Consider the following 20,935-nt stretch of genomic DNA (forward strand, 5'->3'; position numbering starts at 1 on the left):
TGAATAAAATAAAATACAAAATGAAAAAAAAATAATAACATTTGTTTAATATAATATGCATATATATAATATATATGTTCACATGTATGTGTAACGTAAAGAAAACATTTACTCACTGAGCACTAAGAAAACAATGGAAATGAGTTTGTCAAAAACTATAAGTATATATTATAATTACAATAGTTTATTTCTTCATACATATCTCCGCTGAAGCGGTTCATTTTTTTTTTTTAACTCTAGTAATACAAAGACTTATCAAACTTACATTTCATATACAACTTCTAACATCACAGACAAATGGTACATAAGAAAATATTTCTTTGTACTTATATACACGTTGTTTTCTAAAGATATAATAATGAATTTTTGTACACAAGAGGTTCATAATCTTAAAGAAATTATAATGTATTATATAAAATAAGTATGTGTTTCAAGTTCATTAGAATAAAATTACAATTTTTCAAAAATTAATAGTTAATTTTTTGTTTAAACATGCAAAAAGAAAAATAAAAACATTTCTGAATTGCTCTGAGGAAATAATTATAAAGAGAGGTCAGTGGAAAAACACTGAACTTAAAATAAATTAAGAACCCCATAATAAAACAAAAGGAAAAGAAAGAAAATATTGAGACTTTGAGAAGGGCCCTATATATATTTAAAAGGAATAACAACTTTTTTTTTTTGTAATTTTTACGATTTTTACACAAAATTGTAGAAGTCGCCACAATTTTTACTAATTAAGAGCGACCACCAACTTGGAATTTTTCGATATCCTCGACACTGAGCATGTTGATATTCTGCGACATAGCAGGCATGTTTGGCAAACGGCCAGCACGGGCTTGTGCCAACAGTTCTGGAGAAAACCAACGTGCAAGCTGATTGCTGACAGGAGATTGTACCCGGTTCATGCGAGATTTATCCGCAGAACCATAATTTATACCTTTTTAAAATCAAACAAACAGTATATTATATTAATACCTATTGAATATAAATTGATAACAAATTGATTATAATCTATGGGCTAATAAGGATGTATTTAATTTTTAATTATTGTATAAGTGTAAACTATGCTTAATCTAAAGATAAATCAATAAAAAGAAAACTCACTGCGACCATTCATATTATTGGATTGATGCTGCTGTTGTTGTTGTTGAGCTCCGTGATACCTGGGATAATTACCACTCAGTATCTGCTGGATAGTAGTATTAACCGGCCGTTGTTGTTGCTGCTGCTGTTGTTGCTGCTGCTGCATAAACTGTTGTTGCTGGATTTGTTGTTGTAGAGTGTTTATTTGATGCTGAAGTGCATGCTGGGTAACTAAACAAGTTTGAAAATATACACATTAATAAACAATAGCAGAAAAAAGGTATTATTATATCTAACCAGATCGTTCGTCAGGTATATGGTGTTTGTCTACCAAAGGTTCTGAGGTTGAAGTCATTTTACGTAACACAGACGTTGGAGTAAGACCAATTCTTGGTTGAGATTGTGACTGAGAAGAGCCCAAATCCATAGCACCTTCCCCGCCATACGATGCATTATGAACCTAATTAAAATAAATGCATTAATACATATTTTAAGCTATCATTATTTCTTTCTATAAGCCATGCATACATTTTCCATTCTTTTGTGAGTTTGATCGAGCAATTGTCTTTTAAGCATTTGGCTTTGATATAATGCAGCTTGTTGTTGTTGTTGGTAAACTAAATCCTGTTGGTTAGCCATTCTTTGGGCATCTAAAATTATATATTAGTATTTTTTAATATGAAATATATTTTTTTAATAGTATCATAATTGCAATAAACACATACTGCTTGAATGTTGAAATACTTTCATAAGGCAAATAAGAGTTTCACGATAACGAGACTGATTAGTACTAGTCTTTTTCCATTGCTCAACCAAATGATGTAGCATTACTTCACCACGTTTTATTCCTAATGAAAATATTTAATTTTTTCATATTTTTAATTTATATTTTATATTTAATATACTAATATGCTATATATATTATTACCCATAAGCATTTCTTGTGCTTCGCGGCTTTGCAATATATCTTTGGTTGGTGTGTAAAAGTTGACCATATTTTGAAGTTCCACAGGAAGTTTGAACATATTTTGCTTAGACTGTTGTTGTTGAGCAGCCATTGCTTTTGCAACCATATTTTCATGTTGCTTTTGAATCTAAATTAACAATACGTAATAAAAGATACTAATGAGGAATATTATTCTATTAACGATTTTCAAAAATTTAATTTTATCAAAATTATTAAATATGACCTTATTACATAAGTTAAAAATGATACATATGCAGATAACATTTATTATTAAAATATATCAATATAAATATTTTCAACACTGTTTAAGAGGATGTGGCACCCAGATGTATTGTTTCAGTCTTACAAGTGTGTAACATCAAATTTTACATTCAGCAGATCACGTTTAGCTTTGTTAGTTAAAAAAAATTAGAAAAAAATGACCTCTTATACAATTTTAAAGGTAAAATAATACCTAGGCAATCTCATAGGCTTTTTATTATATTTTAATTATAAAGCGAGTATTGTAAATAATTTCTACATTTTAAAATATTCATAATTTGCTTTTAAATAAAAATATGAAAAAAGCCATTAAGATTGCCTAGATAATCTTACCTTTAAATTTTATAAGAAGTCAATTTTTAAACTAACAGAACTAAACGTGATCTGCTAAGCATAAAATTTGCTATATTACTTGTAAGACAAAGGCAACAACTCAGTGGGTGCACGTGCTTTTAAGATGAGCACATATGAAAATAATCAATAATTAATAAACTTACATTTCAGAACTAAAAATGGAAGTGTTAAATTTAATTTCAATGATGAATCATTGTGTACAAAAAATTTTTCTTCTAGACAGTTATATTTCTAGGGACATTTTATTACTATATATTATATTCATATCGCTATTAGTAATATGGAACTAAGTTTCGCCAAAAACAAGGTACATAAAAATAACAACCAATATAATAAGTTATAAATAAATGCCTACCATAGGTGTGAATAGGTTGTGGTATTAATAGCTTAAAATTACTCTAAATATTTTGGAATCGTGTACAGAGAATGATAATTTAAGTAAAAGTGGAAAGTTTGCAGTTTCTAAAATAAATGATTTTGAAAATAACAAAAAATGGTTTAAGGATAAATTGTTATTATACTTGTATTATTGAATTTACAATGTTGCCATAATTCAAACTTAAACGCTTATACATTTTTAGATTCTGAGCGGAGCAAACAATGGTGTTTATTTTTTTTTTATATTCTGTATACAAAATTTCTACCAGAAGGAATCCTTCGATTTCCACATATAGTATCTTATCTTTTAGCAAACTGGACCAAGATGGTACTTTAGAGAGGTCATTTTTCGATTTTCTCAATAGTTATTTAATGGCACAGGAAAAAGTAATGAAAAATTACGAAAAAACGCTAAAAATGGGATTTTAATTTCTAACGCTTTGTTTATCACCATAGAAACGAATAAAAAATTATAATATTTTAATATTAATTCAACTTACATGATACAATAAATAATAACTAAATATAAAATATCTATACTGATAAACCGTCTTCGCTCAGAATTGTTTTTCTTATACAATAATATTATATCATTGAATTCAAGTCTAATTCAAGGCCCACTTGTAACCTACTGTACAGCAGAGCGACATCCACTTACCTGCTTTTTTTTATTATGGTTCATGTGAAAATTTTTTTTAGTAAAAACTTAAAAAAATCTTGTATTCTATTTTAGGTATTGAAATTATAAATAATAAAAAATAAATTATAAATCAAAAAAAAATTTCAAAATTTCAAATATCAGTACGAAGCCAAAATATTTTGAAAATTATAATTTGGTGAAAAGTTTAGATTCAAGTACCAACTAGATTCTATTTGCTTCTAAAATCATTATCAAAGTTGAATATTAAAGCATTTTCACTGCTCTAAACTGTGGAGATTAATACACAAAAAGAATAAAAACACATAGTGAAATCAATATTTTCATCTTTGCTTAGCTCACAATCTAAAATAACAGTTTGACTTTCGTTTCATCTTTGCTTAACTAATTTTTAAAAAAATTATAGAATAGTACATATTTTTCTATTGGGTACTTCGAATAAAATAAATATTTAATTTCATGATTATTTACCTGTTGTGCTTCCATGAGCTTCATAACAAGATCATTAGGAACTTGCATACTTGGTTGTTGACTGCGATAATTATTTGAAGAACCATACTGACCTATAAAAATATTTATACCAGAAATACGTTATGAATATTAGTTGAATTTCAAATTATTAATAAGTTATGTAAAATTGATTATCCATTTAAGGTATCATTTATTTTATGTAGAGTCCTATGTCTATACAAATATGTTAACATTTATATTAATACATATTCATTTGAGTACTTATTAATCAAGTACTTCAATAGGACTAAACCATTTACAATTGCATGATTTAAAAGATATTTTTTTAAAGTAAAAATACATACCGGCAGGGTTTTGACCTTGGTTTACCATATAATTTTGTGGTCCTTGGGCATTATTTAGCATCTGTAATATAATTTTATCATTAATTAGTACAGTTATATTTACTGATAAGTGATAATAATTATTCCTAGTCTTACAAAAATAAAATATAATACCTGCAATATGGAATAGTTTTGAGAGCTATTTGTTATGTGTCCATCATTATTAGAGTTTTCATGCTCATTTTGAGGCATCTAAATATTAAATCATTCAAAGTTCAAAAATCTTAGTACTATTTTCAACTATATACACTTACTTTCATATTATGCAGTTTTTTTAGTTTCATTTCTTCGTGGAATTGAATATTGTTAAGCGGCGGTGAATAACCATTTTGTTGTCCACTAGACATACGCAATCTAGATTCAATTTCTTCAAGACTTTGAACTTTACCATTAACCTCTAATAAAAAAAAAAAATAATAATAGTTGAACAACAATAACCATATAACTTCACTACCTATGAAATAAAGAAATACAAATTACCTAAATCACGTATGGCAGCTTTAGGATCAGTCAACTGAGGGGCACTGGCTTTAATAACATCCATGATAGCTGGAGGAAGTTTATTATTTTCGCTTGATGTAATAGAATCATATGCATTTGTTATATTTTTTGATTCGTTTTGATTGTTATGTTTAACCATTCCCATCAGCATTGATGTTAACTGTCTAGGGTCTTCTTCTACATTATCTGTTGCACCTTCTACAATTTTTATATTTAATTGCTATTATAAAATATAATGTATTAAAAATTATAGGAATTATTATATCTTACTATTAATTGCTGAATTTAACATTTCAGTAGAAGCAGACGAAGCACGACTACTATCATGAGTAGTAAACCATTGGCGGAATCGTGAACCAGCTACATTCCCATCAGTTTCTCCTTCAATGTGCATATCACTTAAGTAATCTGGCTTTAAGAAATCATCAATATTGAAATCATTGAACACATTGTCATTTATTTTATGCTCAGCATCATAAGCTTGAATGAACTCATTTCCAGTTATTGATTCAGAATCTTTTTTAGTTTGATCTTCAGATTCATTCTACACAGAACAATAATTATAATTTCCATAAAATTAAAAAACTGAATTCGAAGAACTTTACATTTGGTTTGTCAACTGTCGATCTTTTCTTTTTATCCTCATCTTTTTCTTTTTTAGTTTTCTTAATTTTAGTTTCACTAGCTCCTTTTATAGCTGCTACTGATTCCGTGGATGTAGATTCAATTGAATTCTTTTTAGCACGGGACGCTAAATATTTTTTTACGTACTATATTGAAATATGTTTTTTAATTTTGGTGATTAACATTATTCACTTACCGGGTTTTGTTTTTTTCTTTTTGGTTTTGTCCACAGGTGGATCCTCAAAACCTCGCAACTCAATAGTATCATGTTGAGAAGTTGGGCCATCTTTTTATAAACAAAAATTATATTAATTAATTAAAAAAATTACTAAGTATGATAATATTATTTTATATAACTATTTAAAAGGACACCGAGCTGTCTGTCTAACAACATAACTAACTTGTCCAAGTATAACATAGCAAATTTGCATTCAGCAAAAGCAACATTGTGTAGTTGGTTTAATTATTGCCAGTTTTTTTTATTCTATATATTAAAGATATATGACATATTCTGAAATTATATGGTTTAATAAATGCAGACGATGCCTGTCTACTTTTTTTCAGTAACACTCGGAAAAATATTAAAACTAAGGCAGAATAAGGAATAAAAAAGTATTTAATGAACCTAATTATTATTAATAATAAATAATATAAATCTCTCTTTGAATATTAGCAATTAAATGTTACCCCTCCCCTCCCATTGAAAATATCTGTGTACGCCACTGAGTATCAACATCCTTAATGATTTAATAAAAAGAAATTAACCTGTCATCCATTCTGGTTCTTCTTGTGTTCGATAAGAATCATTTCGACGTCTATCATAATTACTAGAGCCTTTGAAGCGATCATAATTTCTATAACGATCTGTTTCTCCTCTGTCAAACTCAAAATCTTTTCTACGAGGTTCACTAAAAAGTATATTGTTAAATAAATAATAATAGTAGACCAATAATTTAAAAGATAGTTATAAATACAAACATTGAGCTATGAGATGAAGATTCACGAAAACCACCTTTACCAAAATTGTAATTATTTGCAATTCCATTTTCTGGCTGACGAAAACCAGAATCCCATGAATCTCGGCTCATTAATCGACCACTGCCAACTCGACGAGGTTCTCGAATGGGCTCCCTAAATTTATATAATATAATAAAAAAATACAAACATAATAAAACGCATCTTACCTTTCGACATACTGTTTAGCAGATGTATTCAAAGGACTATTTGAACGTTTTGGTCCACTAGAAGCATTCATAGTAACAAAACATCCTGAATTGAAACTACGCCTTTGAGGACTCAAAACTATATCTTGATCCTTTTTCAAACGATCTTTAGCATCCTGAGGTTTTTTCTAAATTAAAAATTGTTGAACAAAGTTATCTTATAAAATCCCATTTATATTTTATCATTTAAGTATTTGGGAATACCGGACACAATAAAACATCTCATTTATAGAAGTCAATGGAACACAATTCAAATTTTAGGCAAATTGAAATCAACAAAATTTGAAAATAATACATTTTAAATAGTATATAAAATTAATTCTTCTTTAGTATATTTGTTGTGCTAACTATTGCTACCACACATAGCTATGAAAATCTATATCTAAGAGATGCAAAATATAGTTACACATTGGTACATAAAAAATATAAAATATAAACTAAAAGTACATTTGATACCTATTGCAAAAATAAAACAAAACAATACTGTTAATATTAACATTAATAAGAAAAAGTTTAAAATTATTTAATTAACTAAATATGGATGACTGTAATAGTTGGCAATATTCATGAATACATTTTAAGGTTCTACAAAATAGTTTATAGAAAAATACTTTATTACAAAACACTATGTTATTTAGCCTAAACTAAGTAGAAGATTGAGCAAATCAGACTGATGAAAAAAATCACTCTGTATATATAATTTTCAAATGATTATTTAGATATGACAGAAACATAAATATATTGTTGAGTTGTATATCAAATATATTAATAAATATACAGTGGCATAGACAGTGAGGGGGGTTTAAACAACACCTTGATTTTTTGTTACAAACTGGTGTATGTGTCAATATTATTTTTATTTTCTATAAGTATATTTTTAACAAGTATTTAAAATAACAATATGATACTAACCTCAGTTTTAGGTTCGCCATTTTCTGTTAGTTGGTTCTGCCAAGGTGGTAAATCAAATGCTACTGTCTTGGTATTGGTAGCTGGTTTTCCACTAGCAACAGGTCTACTCCCCCTGTCAAAAATAACAGCAACAATTATTTCAACTATTAAATAACTAATTGGTTTCAAAAAACAGACAAAAATAATTTATTGTACCTAGAGTATGTTATAAAAGTAGAATATAAAAATTGAAACTTACTTTCGAGTTTTTCCAGCGAGTTCTAAATCCAAGTCAGGGAAGTTGTCTAAAAATTTTGGGCGCACTTTTGAACTGCTTAAGTTTTGTAATTCCAACAATGCTTCTTTGGTATACTTTTGTGTTGGCTGCTTAAACCTCACTACTTTAACCTTATCTTCAATGGTTGTTTCATTTTCCATTTCATTTGTCGTTATACCTATACAGTTTTAAGTTAATTATTTAGTTTTACAAATAAATATTAATTATAGGTAAACTTTTATGGGTAAATATATCAAATTTAAAAGTTTAAATAACCTATTATTCAAAATAAAATACAGGAATTTTAAATTATACAGTAATACAAACCTAAACATTTTTTAAGGCTATTTGTAAACATACTATTATTTAATGGTAGTTCTGGAATATTTTCCTTAGAATGAGGCATGGTTTTTAGAACTTTTTTTAACATAGGACCTTGAATACCAGAGTGTCGTTTGCGACTTTTAATAACTCTACTTTCCATGGTGTCAATTATTTTATTATTATTAAATACTACACTGTCACAAATTAAAATCAAATACTCATGTATAATAAATCGTTTAAATAAAACATTTTGAATAACGGAGTTCACATGGGTACTAACTACTAACTAATAAAAATTACAAAAGCTAGCTGAATTATTTTCTTTGATAGAAACAAGTTGGAATTTCTTAAAATTATTTTCTAATAATAAACAATCAGTGAATTATTTCCCCCAATCTATAAGCAATATATGATAATATTATCTTAATATTGTCTGAACTATTAAATAGCCAGTCATGTGTAATAACTAATAATATATAAATAAATGAAAACTTGAAAATGAATACAAAAGAATATTATGTTGCATTTTTATCAAGTTTTTGATTGATAAATACCATGGACTAAGATATATATCTCAGCCCGTGATAAATACTGAACAACTATATTTGTTAAATATAAACTATGATTATTCTACAAAATAATTATTTTATGAATGAATTTGTATTAAATAGAAAAAAAATTTAAGTACAAAATTCCTATAAATAAACTTAGCAAATATTATTTTACAAAGGTTTCAGTAATTACATACGAATAAAATAGACATTTAATGTTATTACTTAGGTATTATGTATAATTTTTAATTTCAGCATTGAAATAAAAACTATTTATTAGGTAATTAATTACTTTTAACTATCAAAGTTTTCCTTCAAATTAGACATTATAGAATTTTATAACACAGTATAAAATATATTATCTATATGCATTATAAAATAATAAAATGATAATCAAATTAAATTATATTAATTAATTACATAATATAATTTTAAAAAAACACTACCTAGTATTAAGTAATGCATCTAACTAGGTAGGTACCTAAAATATGATTTATTTAACATTTCAATTAGAATTAAAGTATAATAATTATAAGGTCTTAAGTGTTTCAGTATTCCAGCAAGCTAATTGAACCATCCTGAACTTGTGATGAACTTGGTCTATTGACCAATGGAACAATTAAATTTTATACCAGGAGAAAGTGTGAACAAGTTAAGCACTCGAAACAGATCTATAAAGTAGTATCCCTTGGAGTAACAAAGTGAACAAATAGAATACTAGGTATACTAGGTACCTACATAATATTACCAATGAAGGCAATATAAAAATAACATGGTAGTCCCGCTTACAAGCAAAGGCGAATATTTCTTTTATTTTAGTAATTTTAATATTGATTGTAATTTCAACATTCAATTAATTTAAATATAATTAAAATAATATAATCTATAGTCACATTGATATGTCATAACAAAATATTTCCTAATGAAACAGATAAAGACAGGTATAAGAATAAAACTAAATAGCTGGAACTGATATTTAGTTTTATAAACTAAAAGTACTATAGTAAGTAAATAAGGCATCAAACAAAGATTCAACTAATTTTGTCATTTGTATATTATGACAAAGAATTCAATAATCTATGTTTTAGTTTAGATAATGTTTGATTATAATGTATTATGTATTGAAACCACAAGTTTTTTAAAACTTGTGGCAAAACCAGATTATTAGTTATTGTCAATAATAGATAATGGCAAAGATTAAAACACTGAATACTTATTCAATTAATTATTGAATGATACATTAAACAATAAACCTTAAAAATAACATATCTAAATATGTCCATACACAAACCAATGTCTGCTATAATTGGTAGGAATAATATTATAAGAAATAATGACAAATTAAGAGTACCTTATATAATTTAATATTTAATATAAAAATCTACTTATATTAAGATAAGATATTTATAATTAATATTTTTTACCTTATACTCTGATTTAAATATAAAAATGATTAATCTATCAACAAATTGGTATCAATAACAAAAAAATTAATGTTAGCATAGAAAATCTAATACAATGTAAGTACAATAATATAAATATATTAATAATAAATCACATTATTATTATCTAGTTACCTAATAATTATAGGTATTTGATTTTGAAATTCAGATTTTTTAATATTCGGATAATTCTTATTTAATTATGTACTAACTTAGATTCTTGATGGATTGTGATAAGGAGGATGATTAGATTTATTTAGGTATTTATTAATATGAAAAGATATTTTTAATTGATAACAATTTTAGTTTGATAATTTTTTTAAGTACTAACAATAATCATTCATTTAAAATAATGTGTACCAAAATATAAGTATGCCAAAAAACAAAGTTACAAAAATATTGTCAATTGTCATAGATAAATTGTGTAACATAATATTATACAAACCGCATAAAATCAAATAAATCTTAAAGATATTTATGGAAGAATTATTCCAAGAAAATGTCTTGCAGTTAAGTTAGATTTTAATCAGTATATATATCGGTATATTCAAAAATTAAAATGTATAGCTTAGATAAAATATATATTTATTAACTATTTTACTTTTTAATCAGGTATATTTTATTTACCCATTATTGAACAGTAGGTAACATTTTTTTAATTCATAGGACATGTTTCTTTTCTAGTTTATCTAAATTATTTGCGCTTTTATATTTGAAAAATTTAGTCTATAATTAATAGGTACTTGTTAAGTGATCATAAATTCAATGAATACAGAATATCTAGAAACATCAAGAGGATTATTAGTGCACTGTTGGTGTTCTCTCTCTAGTCCATGCACAACTTAGATAAAAATATAAAACGCATTCACATAAAATCATTTTTTGTTTTTGAGTTATCTTAAAGTAAAATCACCCATAATAAAAATCGGAAAAAATGATAGAGAATAATAATATTAATGGTATGATATATCAATTTGTATAAATATTATCTCTAAACAACTTAATAACCATTTACCTAATTGTACAAACATTTTTTATTAAGTCGATTTTAAAGTAAAGTAATAAAAAAAAACAGATAGGTCAAACATTCAAAAATATTATCCTCTATAATTTTTGAAATAGATAAGTAGGTGATTTTACACTACAATAACTAAAAATTAAAAAAAAAAAAACGATTTTAAATAAATGCATTTGATCTATGTCACATATAGATCTCAGAGAGGAAAGAAATATTGCGCTGATATCCACTTTAATATCCATTCAAAAAATTTTAATTTTGGAAAATTCTAATAAATGAATCATGGTGTATCTATACAGTGATAAGAAATTAAAATATAATATATTTGATTACCTACCTATACCTAATCCTCTTATTTATTAATTAATATTTATAGTAAACCTTAATTTTATACTCAAAATACTTCTAATAGAATTTACATTAAACAGAAAAATAGGATAGGCACATATATTGTTGTTAATTTGAACCAACCAATACAACTAAGATACTTTATAAGACAATATTAAATACATTAGGTAGGTATAAGGTAAAATATTTTGATTAATTATTGAGTTAACTACACCTGACGGTTTAAAATACAAATACATTTTTAATTAGCTATTTTTGACTTTCTTAAGTTTTATTTATGCTATAAATAATTACAACATAAAATTTCCAGAAGTGTATTTCACGAGTTTAATACTAATACATTAGATATTAGATATAGTCAGGTGGCTAAAAAAACAATATGTTAAATAAGAGAAGTGTGAAGAGCGATGAGCAAAAAAGATTGATTAAACAACTTTAAAAATTGGTTCCCAGTTCTAAGTCGGATTTACCCACAATGATAGTGATTATTCTAAGCAGTGTAGTTAGTTTTATAAACTTACCTACATAATACATAATTTAAAATGTAATGCATATAATGTGTGCTTACCTTCATTGTTGCCATCAGCCACCAGATTCGATGACTTGTCGTTGTCGTTGACCATTTCGGACATGTCGACGACGAACAAGCCTTCGGAACGACAAAACAATCGAATATCCGGAAGCCGTTTTTTTTCAGGCTGCAATATCAGGCATAAGACACAGACCACAATGAAAACGCCAACAAAAGACAGTTATAGCTGTCAGAGGATCCACGCAGAGTGCAGATGAACAGGAACAAAACAGTAGTCTCCTGTTGGTGGTACAAGACAATATCGTTATTGTTTCCTGTGCGCGACTGACGGACGGACGGTTATTGTTATTTGTAAATTTGTTAATACCTATTACACCAAAAACTATTATTATTATTATTATTATTATTATTATTATTATTATTATTATTGTTATTATTGAACGGTGATAACCGCCACCGAATGCGAAGCTTTGCTGCTGTAGCCTGTAGTTGGTGCACCGTAACAGGCGAGGATTTTTAGCGCGTACGTAAACGACGGACCTATGCGAGCGTTAAACTGAAGTATGAAAATAATATACCTACGACGATGGTGTTCGTTTGGCCGCAACGAAATCAAATAGTTGAACAAACAGAAAAAAAAAAATTGTTTACTTAGACGATAAATAAATAACAAAAAAAAATTTGAAAAAAAATATAGAATCCAAGGGACGATTGCTATCGCAATTCGCTGCACGACATTAAAGAGAACGAGTGAAGCAAACTGGGAAAGTGGGAAATGAAAGTATCAAAGTATGGAATTTTTTTCTTCTTTTAGATCACAGATATACAGGATGCCCCTTGCCCGGTGATGGTGTAGTTGTGGTGGTGGTAAGTGGGTATTTGTGTCATGGAATAAAATATATAAATTTGCTCGGAAGTGTCGTTATCAAACGATTGTTTTCAGTAATTTTCATCACGTTCTATTTTATAACCACAGAATAATTGCTAGAACTGCTTTAACCGTGGTTTTAAGGGAGTCTGTTGTGTGCTGCACTGTGCAGCATATAAATTATGATCATAGAACATCCCATTACAGAATAATAATTTGAACAATAATAATGTGTGCGGTGATTGATAAATAATAAATATTAAATTGTCCAGCCTGCTAAACTAGTAACTACTGATAAAATGATAAGTTGTTCATATCTCAAATCGTGCCCGTGGGCCACAGCACTGGCCACCGTCACCCTCACACCTTGTCGATTATTCTAATAATATTATAGTCCATTTGGCATTTACAAATTACAATTATATCATTGTCCGTGGCCACAGGTTTAACGTAATCGCTAAAAATACTAAGTATGATCGTTAATAATATTTAATATTATTTTATTTGTCAGGTAATTTAGCTATACGGACTTATAGTCTTCATTATTGTTGTATTTCAAGATTTTGTTTTTTATTTTTTTTTTTCAGTTAATTTATATAATGGACAAACAATTTAATGATACCAATGTATCTGATTCAAAAGCGTTGGAAGCAACAGAATTTTATTTTGAATCAGACTTTTATTTATTAAAAAATAATAATGATTATAAAAATTTATTGAAATCCTTAGCTATACTTGAAGTACAAAGATGTACAACAATTCAAAATATTGAAAAACTTGCAGTGTTAAAAGATCACTTTTCAAAAAATCCTTCTTTGGCATTGAAAAAAGTTCTTAAACGCGAAGACATAGGTACGTTAAAGTCGGTTAATATTCATCCGCTACCAGATATTGATTGGTCGGTGTATATAACCAATGATGAAACAGAAAGTGGACCAATAAAACAAGTATGTGATATTAATTTACGACATAAAAATGTTTCTGATAAACAAGAAACACCGACAAACATTACAGCTTCAGAGGTAGAAAAACCTGAAACATTCAAAAAACCTTGGACAGTTGAAGAACAATTGCGTCTTGAAGAACTTTTGATTGAATATCCACCAGAAAGAAATGAAAGTAACAGGTATAGAAAAATAGCTGACGCTTTAGGTACAAGAAATTTGAGACAGGTCTGTAGTAGAGTTCAAAAGTATAACATGAAAATGAAAAAAGTTGGTTCAATAAAATCGATTAATGCAAATTCAAAAAATTTAAATAAAAAAACTGTATCATTAAGTCATAAAAATATTGGTGCATTATTAAAACCAACCACATTTATACCATCTACAACATTAATAGATGATGTTGATGTTTATAATGCTAATAGAAATAACTTCAATGTAAGTCACAAAAATATTGAAATGAGTAATAAGACAAAATTAGCAATCTTAGATGAAGTATTACAAGATAAACTTACAGAAAAAAATTGTCCAATTGTGCATGTGGGTTATACATGTTGTGTATGTCAGTCATCTCCCATTATTGGAACAAGGTGGAATTGCAATGATTGTCCAGCTATTGGTAAAAACTCTAATTTTTGTGGTGATTGTATAGTAGACACAGTAAGGAACATTCTTGAAAAACCTCCACATCCTATGGATCACACAGTTACTCCTATTAGAAGCGTTAAGGCGAATGATGATAATATTGACAATCTTATTGATCAAAATTATGTCCCATTAGTATTTAAAACTCAAAACTACTTGGATCCAAATTTTATGGTATAGAATGACATATTAATTATATGTGTTTTATCGTTGGTTAAAATGTCAATTAATTTATATTATTTTTCTCATATGCATGTTTGACAATGAATGTTGTTTTATTTTTAATACAATCACAAACTATTTGTTAATTCATTTTAATTTACTAAATTTGTTTGCAGTTAAGATAAGTAACAGACTCCATAACTGATGCATTCAGTTAATCTTAATCTCACTCAGTTCAATTAATATTTAATGTAATTTTATTAATTTGTACACATATACATTAAGTAGGTACTTATATGTTTTTTTTTTTTGAATAATTCACAATTATGTTTAAGTTTAAGTGTTTTATTTATTTATAATTGCCAAAGTGTTATGGTGTATGCCAAAACCACAAATTTGTATGTATTTATTATTCTATTATACTTTGTTTTCTAAACTGAAATTATTATTTCCATCATAATTTTCTAAGTATTATAATATAGGAGATTAGGACAAAAGATCAATCTACGTTAAATTTTTATTCAGTAAAGGTCAGCATGAAATGGTGTCCATTAATTTCATAATCAATTACTATTATTTAATCTATATTAATAACTTTTCGTATGTTGGCCAGTGGCCACATAGATAATAAAGACTGAGTAGACATATGGAATATATTGTGTAGGGTTTAGACTTATGGCTCTTAAATTAGTTTTTGGTTTATATGTAAATAGATAATTTTGGAGTGTCGAAAGTGAAAAATATCTAATACTTTTTGGAATCGATTTAACAAAATTGTTGTGATCTTTTATTATAATTTCAAAATAGATATTTTGTCTTCTACACTCTTCACATGGTGTAATTTTAAATACATATTAGCTATTTTAATGCCATTCATAGACATTTGTAATACAATGCCATAATGCTATAATTCTTCAGAAACAAAATTTTTAGCTACTAGTAGTTTTTGAGTTATTTAACTTATGTTCTAAAGATAAAAGGTCCACGGTTATGGGTTTATAATATATGGGGCTTTATATGATTTGACAATTTTATTCAATAATTCTAAGATTAATATATTATATTTATGTATATCATAATTAATAATTTGTAAAGACGGCCAAAGTATAATAAATACTAGATCCAATTTTACATCTATTTTATATTTTGTAGAATCATTTTTAAGGTCTATTATTCTTAGTACAAACATTTTAATAACTAAGAAAATGTTGATGTACTGAATTCAAAATGTTCAACTAAATTATCCACTAAATAATTTACAATACGAATAGGGTTCTCATTTAAAAAACAGAAGTTTGTATCGCCACATGACACTCCCTAAGGACTCGTTTTAGTATCATAGTTAAGTGATACAAAAAAATTCAAGAATTAATGTGAGTACCTAGTAATGTATGAGTATACTTTACATATACATATATGTATGTTTAAAAATTACAAAAAATAGAATTTAAATAAATACATTATTAAAGGAAAAAAGGTGGGCAGGTGGGTGTTGCTCTGCTGTACAGTAGGTCACAAATGGATCACTGTAATGGATAGTGTTAAATATGAATTCAATGATATAATATCAATCAAATATCATATTAATAATATAATTTATATAGGATGAGGCGCATATAGGTAGCTTGTAAAAATTCTAAGGTATTGTAAATATTATTATAATATTTTTAAACCAATTAAATCCAAACATAAAAAAATCTGTCCGATAGTGTAAACTATTCGATAGTGCCCATCACTAGTACCTATATGAAGGGCCGTATTTACACTTTTTGCGTCCTGGCCCCTGGGTCAACAATATTTATACGCCCAGCCCCCTCCCACCAAAAAAAAAAAATTAACCCGTTTTTTAATTGTATAGTTGTAGTTCTATATTTATAAAAATTTTGTTAAGAACACAGATCACGACAGTGGCGGCTATCCTCAAAAAAATATGTGTTGCTGAAAATATATTTTCTGAAGACCCACCCACCTTCCAATATTTATTAGAAAATAAAAATTACCAATATTCAATCATCAGTGGTTATTGGTTCACATATTTTAGATTCTGAGTGTAACGATGAATGTATTGATTTCACAATGATGTGTGTTTTTTTTTTTTTTTGTGTCTGTCATCACCTTTTAGGACAGTAAAAGTGCTTGGATTTTCTTCAACAGTACCTTTTCTGATAGGAAAGTGAATCTAGTTGGTACTTTGGGGGGTCAAAAGTAAAACTTTTCCAATAGTTTTCAAGAGTGCCGTGAAAAACAAAAGAAAAGTTAAGGAAAAACGGGAATTTTTACGCAAAATCTGTTTTCGAGAAAATTGATTTTGGTTTTTGGTGTAACATTAAAACAAATAACTGCACATGCGTGAAATTTTCACTGGTTGTTTATATTTTCATTTTCTATAAATGATAAAATTTTCAAAATATTTTGATTTATTTTGAACTATTTAGGGACATTTTCAGTTTCCAATATTATTAGTTTTTTTTTTCTATGAATGTCAATAAAATGATATTTGTTGATTAAAAAAGTTTGAAATTTTAATAGAAGGTTCCTATTATATTGTTTCAAACGCAGATGAAAAAATTAAAAATCCATGGTCACAATTTTTTTTATAAGCATCTAAAGTTCAAATATTGACAAAATACATAAAAATGACGAAAATTTGCAAATTATTTTGAGTTAGAAATTCATGAAAAATTTTATTTTTAAATCTAAGATTTTAAAATGTAATACAAGATACTTCATAACTTTGTCTACCTTTTTTTAAAAAAAAATGTCTGCTAGCAAGTCAAATTAAATTTTTATGAGCGTTTGAAATTCATATTTTTACAACATTTGATATTCAGTCGGTTTCTCATGTAACGATTTTCTTATTTTGTTGTAATTAAAAAACGAAAGACTGTAGATACTTGACAATTTAACTGAATGTTTATATCAGCATTTTCTATATACGATAAAATTTTGAAAATAATCTAAGTCTTTTTGAGCTGTTTACGGACATTGTCAGTTTTAAATTTTTTTAGTTTTTTTTTTTATAAATATCAATAAAGTTTTAACTGTTTTTTTGTTAGGTTAGACAAATTTAGACGAAATTACATATTATAAAACCTAGAATAACTATTTTAATTATTTTGTTATGATTGTATAATATTATTCGCGGGTACTTGAAACTTCTAAAGTATAATATTATATATTTATGTATCTACGATAGTATCACACTATCACGATTTGTTGTTGATGAATAACGCGTTACCAGGTGGATATTGTGATATGATTAATTTGGAATTTATTATAGATACCTATTATTGGTCAATTTTTTTTTAATACTATAGATAAGTATACCTATAATAGGTATGTCTTATACCTAGACTGACAAGGTGATTTTACTACTTTAGTACTTGCATTTGGTATTATTCTCTAGCAGTTATAAGTGTAGAGAATCATACAGATACTTTGATTGGCTTCCGATTTTAATATAACTATCAACGGGCGTCGTTTTTATATTAATTATCGTGTTTTTGCGTTATTACAAGATATTGTTAATTAAAATCAAAATACATTTTTACTATTATTATTAATCTATGTGGTGTGCGCACACCTGCACAATCCTAGGCATAGACAAGAATAGTAATCTAGGCACCAAGGTTAGGTACGAGCTGCCACTGATAAGATCCGTCTGACTCAGAATAATAATAATAACACGCACTCGTTCGACGTGGATTTGACATGGATTTTTTCCGACATTTCATTAAAAGGAAGGCGAACGATCTGAATATAAGTTACAGGAACCTATGCTGTGGCCTGTGGAGGCGTTTAACGAGTATAACATTATATTATTTTTGTATAGCTATACCGCCGCCAACGACGTTGACGAAACCGAAGAACACTGAAGGAGTAGCGACTATACCATGCGACCCTGGTACCACTGAGTCGGTTCGACGGAATTGTTGACACCTACTACTACTTAATACTACTTAATATACTACTTTCTTGCTGTGGTACATTGTCTAATTTTTGTCGCATGGTGAACAAAATATTATTTGGCGTAAAAAACTGGTTTCTTCTAGTAAGTAACACGGCTGAAGCGGTTTACAGTAAAAATACCTATTATAAAAATTGTAGAGAAGAACTTCATCTAGAATCGTAAGAAGTTCGATTTTTGATTTTTATTAATTAGCTAAATATTAATCGATTAATGTAAAAAAAAATTGTTAATTTACCATGTGGTATTGGACGATTGAAATACGATATCAAAATTCGGGTTTCTTATGATTCTAGAAAAAATTTCCTTTAAAATGTTTACAAGGTAGGTATTTATATTTTATACTGACATACTGTAAAATCCTTCAATAAGCCCTATTAATTTAAGCACGAAACCTTAGATCATAACGAAGCCATGTGAATATCCAGAAATATCAGAAATAGTCATGGTTGAAAATATGGACCAAATCAAGTTTCTACACGGTTTTAATTTTTTAGTTACTGAAATCCAGTGTTATATTCTGATTTTATTCGGGCTATTCGACTGTTAATATCATATTGAAAACGAATCTAAGTTTAATGAAGTAAATGTATAGATAGATAAAAATAATTTAACTTTTGTAATAATTGGTGCACACGGAGCGTCGGAGCTAGCATAAACGTAATGGAATAATATTGTCTGCACCTCAGGCGGATTTACTTTCTATCTGTATTCTGTCTACAAAGTACAAATACAATGTTACTAGTCACTAGATGACTTAAAGGAATGAAGTTGTTGTATAAATGGAATAGGCCATTATCATTAGTAAAATAATTTATATTTTATATATAATATATATATAATAACTATCCTCTTTATAGTTATGAATCGTTATTTAAAAGGTCTTATTATATGAGTACCTATTGGTTACTAAACTACTATAACTAGGTACCATGAATTTTCGAAGTTATGTAGGTACTATCGTAAATCGTTGTTAAGGGGTGGTTGTATTAAGGTTGTCTATAGTTCACATTTATCAATTATAAGATTATATCGAACGTTCGTATTTTTTAATAAATCTTAACGATGGAAATTACATTTAATCCGTAATACTACGATAATAATAGCTATTTGAACGCATAATCGCCAAATCGGTAATTGCCGATTATAATTAATTGCCAATTTAAATTGATAATCAGTGGCAAATAGCAATTGAAAAATGATGTCGTAGTAAAAGATTTAAAGTAGATTACAAAATATAAAAAATAACTAGATTCGAATAACATTACAAAGTTTGAAATTAATAAATATTATAAAATTAACTAACATGTGTAATAACCGACAAACAAATAACAACTAACAAGAGTAGATATTTACAAACATTTACTGCAATAATGATTTTACTGCCTCAAACGGTAATGACAGATACAAAAATTAAAAAACTAAAAAAAATAAACAGACATCATTGTAAAACCAATACATTCATCGCTCCGCTCAGAATCTAAAATGATTTTTTAGTTAATATTTAATTTTGTAAATTTATAAAATGTTTAACTTTTATAGCCATATAAGGATTGAAAACTTAAAACAAGATTCCACATAAATAAGTAAATTAATTATTTTACTCGTAAATCGTAATAATTAATAATATCATCAAATATACTTATAGTAATATATCATAGGCCTAAAACCTATAACCTATCTATAATAATTGACTTTTATAATTTATAGGACTTCATTAAAAGGTTTTAAGCAAGAAAAATTACATCTTTAAAAAACGTTTAAAACGCTGTTTTTTATCATATTTTTTTGTTTTTATAAAAAAATGTGTTTTTCCTACCCTGAGTCAAATAGTCTATAGACCTATAAGCTATATAGTTAGTTTCATTTCCCCATTATAAAAGGTCAATGGTTAGTTTCATAAATGGTTAACTTAAGAGGACGCCACACCCGCATTTGTTGTCTCCGTCTTACAAACGCGTAACATGGCAAATTTACGCTCAGCAATTCACGTTTTATGCCGTTAGCTTAACAATTAGAGTGAATCGACCTATTATGAAACTTGATGGTAAGAAGATTAT

At 27.1% G+C, this 20,935-nt stretch overlaps 3 protein-coding genes across 11 annotated transcripts in view; 2 read left to right on the forward strand and 1 right to left on the reverse strand.

The window, feature by feature from the left end:
• LOC100159667 (proton-coupled amino acid transporter 4-like) overlaps positions 1-20,935 on the forward strand; it is a 98,382-nt gene that overhangs the window by 20,375 nt on the left and 57,072 nt on the right. The window lies entirely within an intron of this gene.
• Positions 141-13,076, reverse strand: LOC100165864 (eukaryotic translation initiation factor 4E transporter). Of its 6 annotated transcripts, none has more exons than XM_029491370.1 (21): positions 12,872-13,076; positions 12,326-12,568; positions 8,057-8,252; positions 7,819-7,930; positions 6,868-7,034; positions 6,662-6,814; positions 6,449-6,591; positions 5,880-5,969; positions 5,665-5,810; positions 5,330-5,603; positions 5,039-5,257; positions 4,813-4,955; positions 4,673-4,750; positions 4,520-4,580; positions 4,176-4,267; positions 2,015-2,180; positions 1,812-1,934; positions 1,615-1,736; positions 1,384-1,546; positions 1,108-1,317; positions 141-940 (listed from the first exon to the last, which is right to left on the reverse strand). In XM_029491370.1, exons 2-21 carry the CDS (start codon positions 12,387-12,389, stop codon positions 738-740), a joined length of 2,925 nt encoding a protein of 974 aa, XP_029347230.1. In that variant the 5' UTR covers positions 12,390-12,568; positions 12,872-13,076; the 3' UTR covers positions 141-737. The 6 variants fall into 6 exon arrangements, with proteins under 6 accessions (XP_029347230.1, XP_029347229.1, XP_008182849.1 ...); XM_029491369.1 differs by having other exon boundaries at positions 12,326-12,656; XM_008184627.3 differs by having other exon boundaries at positions 12,868-13,076.
• On the forward strand, positions 13,392-15,350 carry LOC107883675 (ZZ-type zinc finger-containing protein 3). 2 transcript variants are annotated; one of them, XM_016804180.2, is made up of 2 exons: positions 13,392-13,668; positions 13,745-15,350. In XM_016804180.2, exon 2 carries the CDS (start codon positions 13,757-13,759, stop codon positions 14,924-14,926), a length of 1,170 nt encoding a protein of 389 aa, XP_016659669.1. In that variant the 5' UTR covers positions 13,392-13,668; positions 13,745-13,756; the 3' UTR covers positions 14,927-15,350. The 2 variants fall into 2 exon arrangements, with proteins under 2 accessions (XP_016659669.1, XP_016659670.1); XM_016804181.2 differs by having other exon boundaries at positions 13,392-13,627.

The sequence above is a fragment of the Acyrthosiphon pisum genome, chromosome A3 (genome assembly GCF_005508785.2).
Source record: "Acyrthosiphon pisum isolate AL4f chromosome A3, pea_aphid_22Mar2018_4r6ur, whole genome shotgun sequence".
Lineage (NCBI taxonomy): Eukaryota > Metazoa > Arthropoda > Insecta > Hemiptera > Aphididae > Acyrthosiphon > Acyrthosiphon pisum.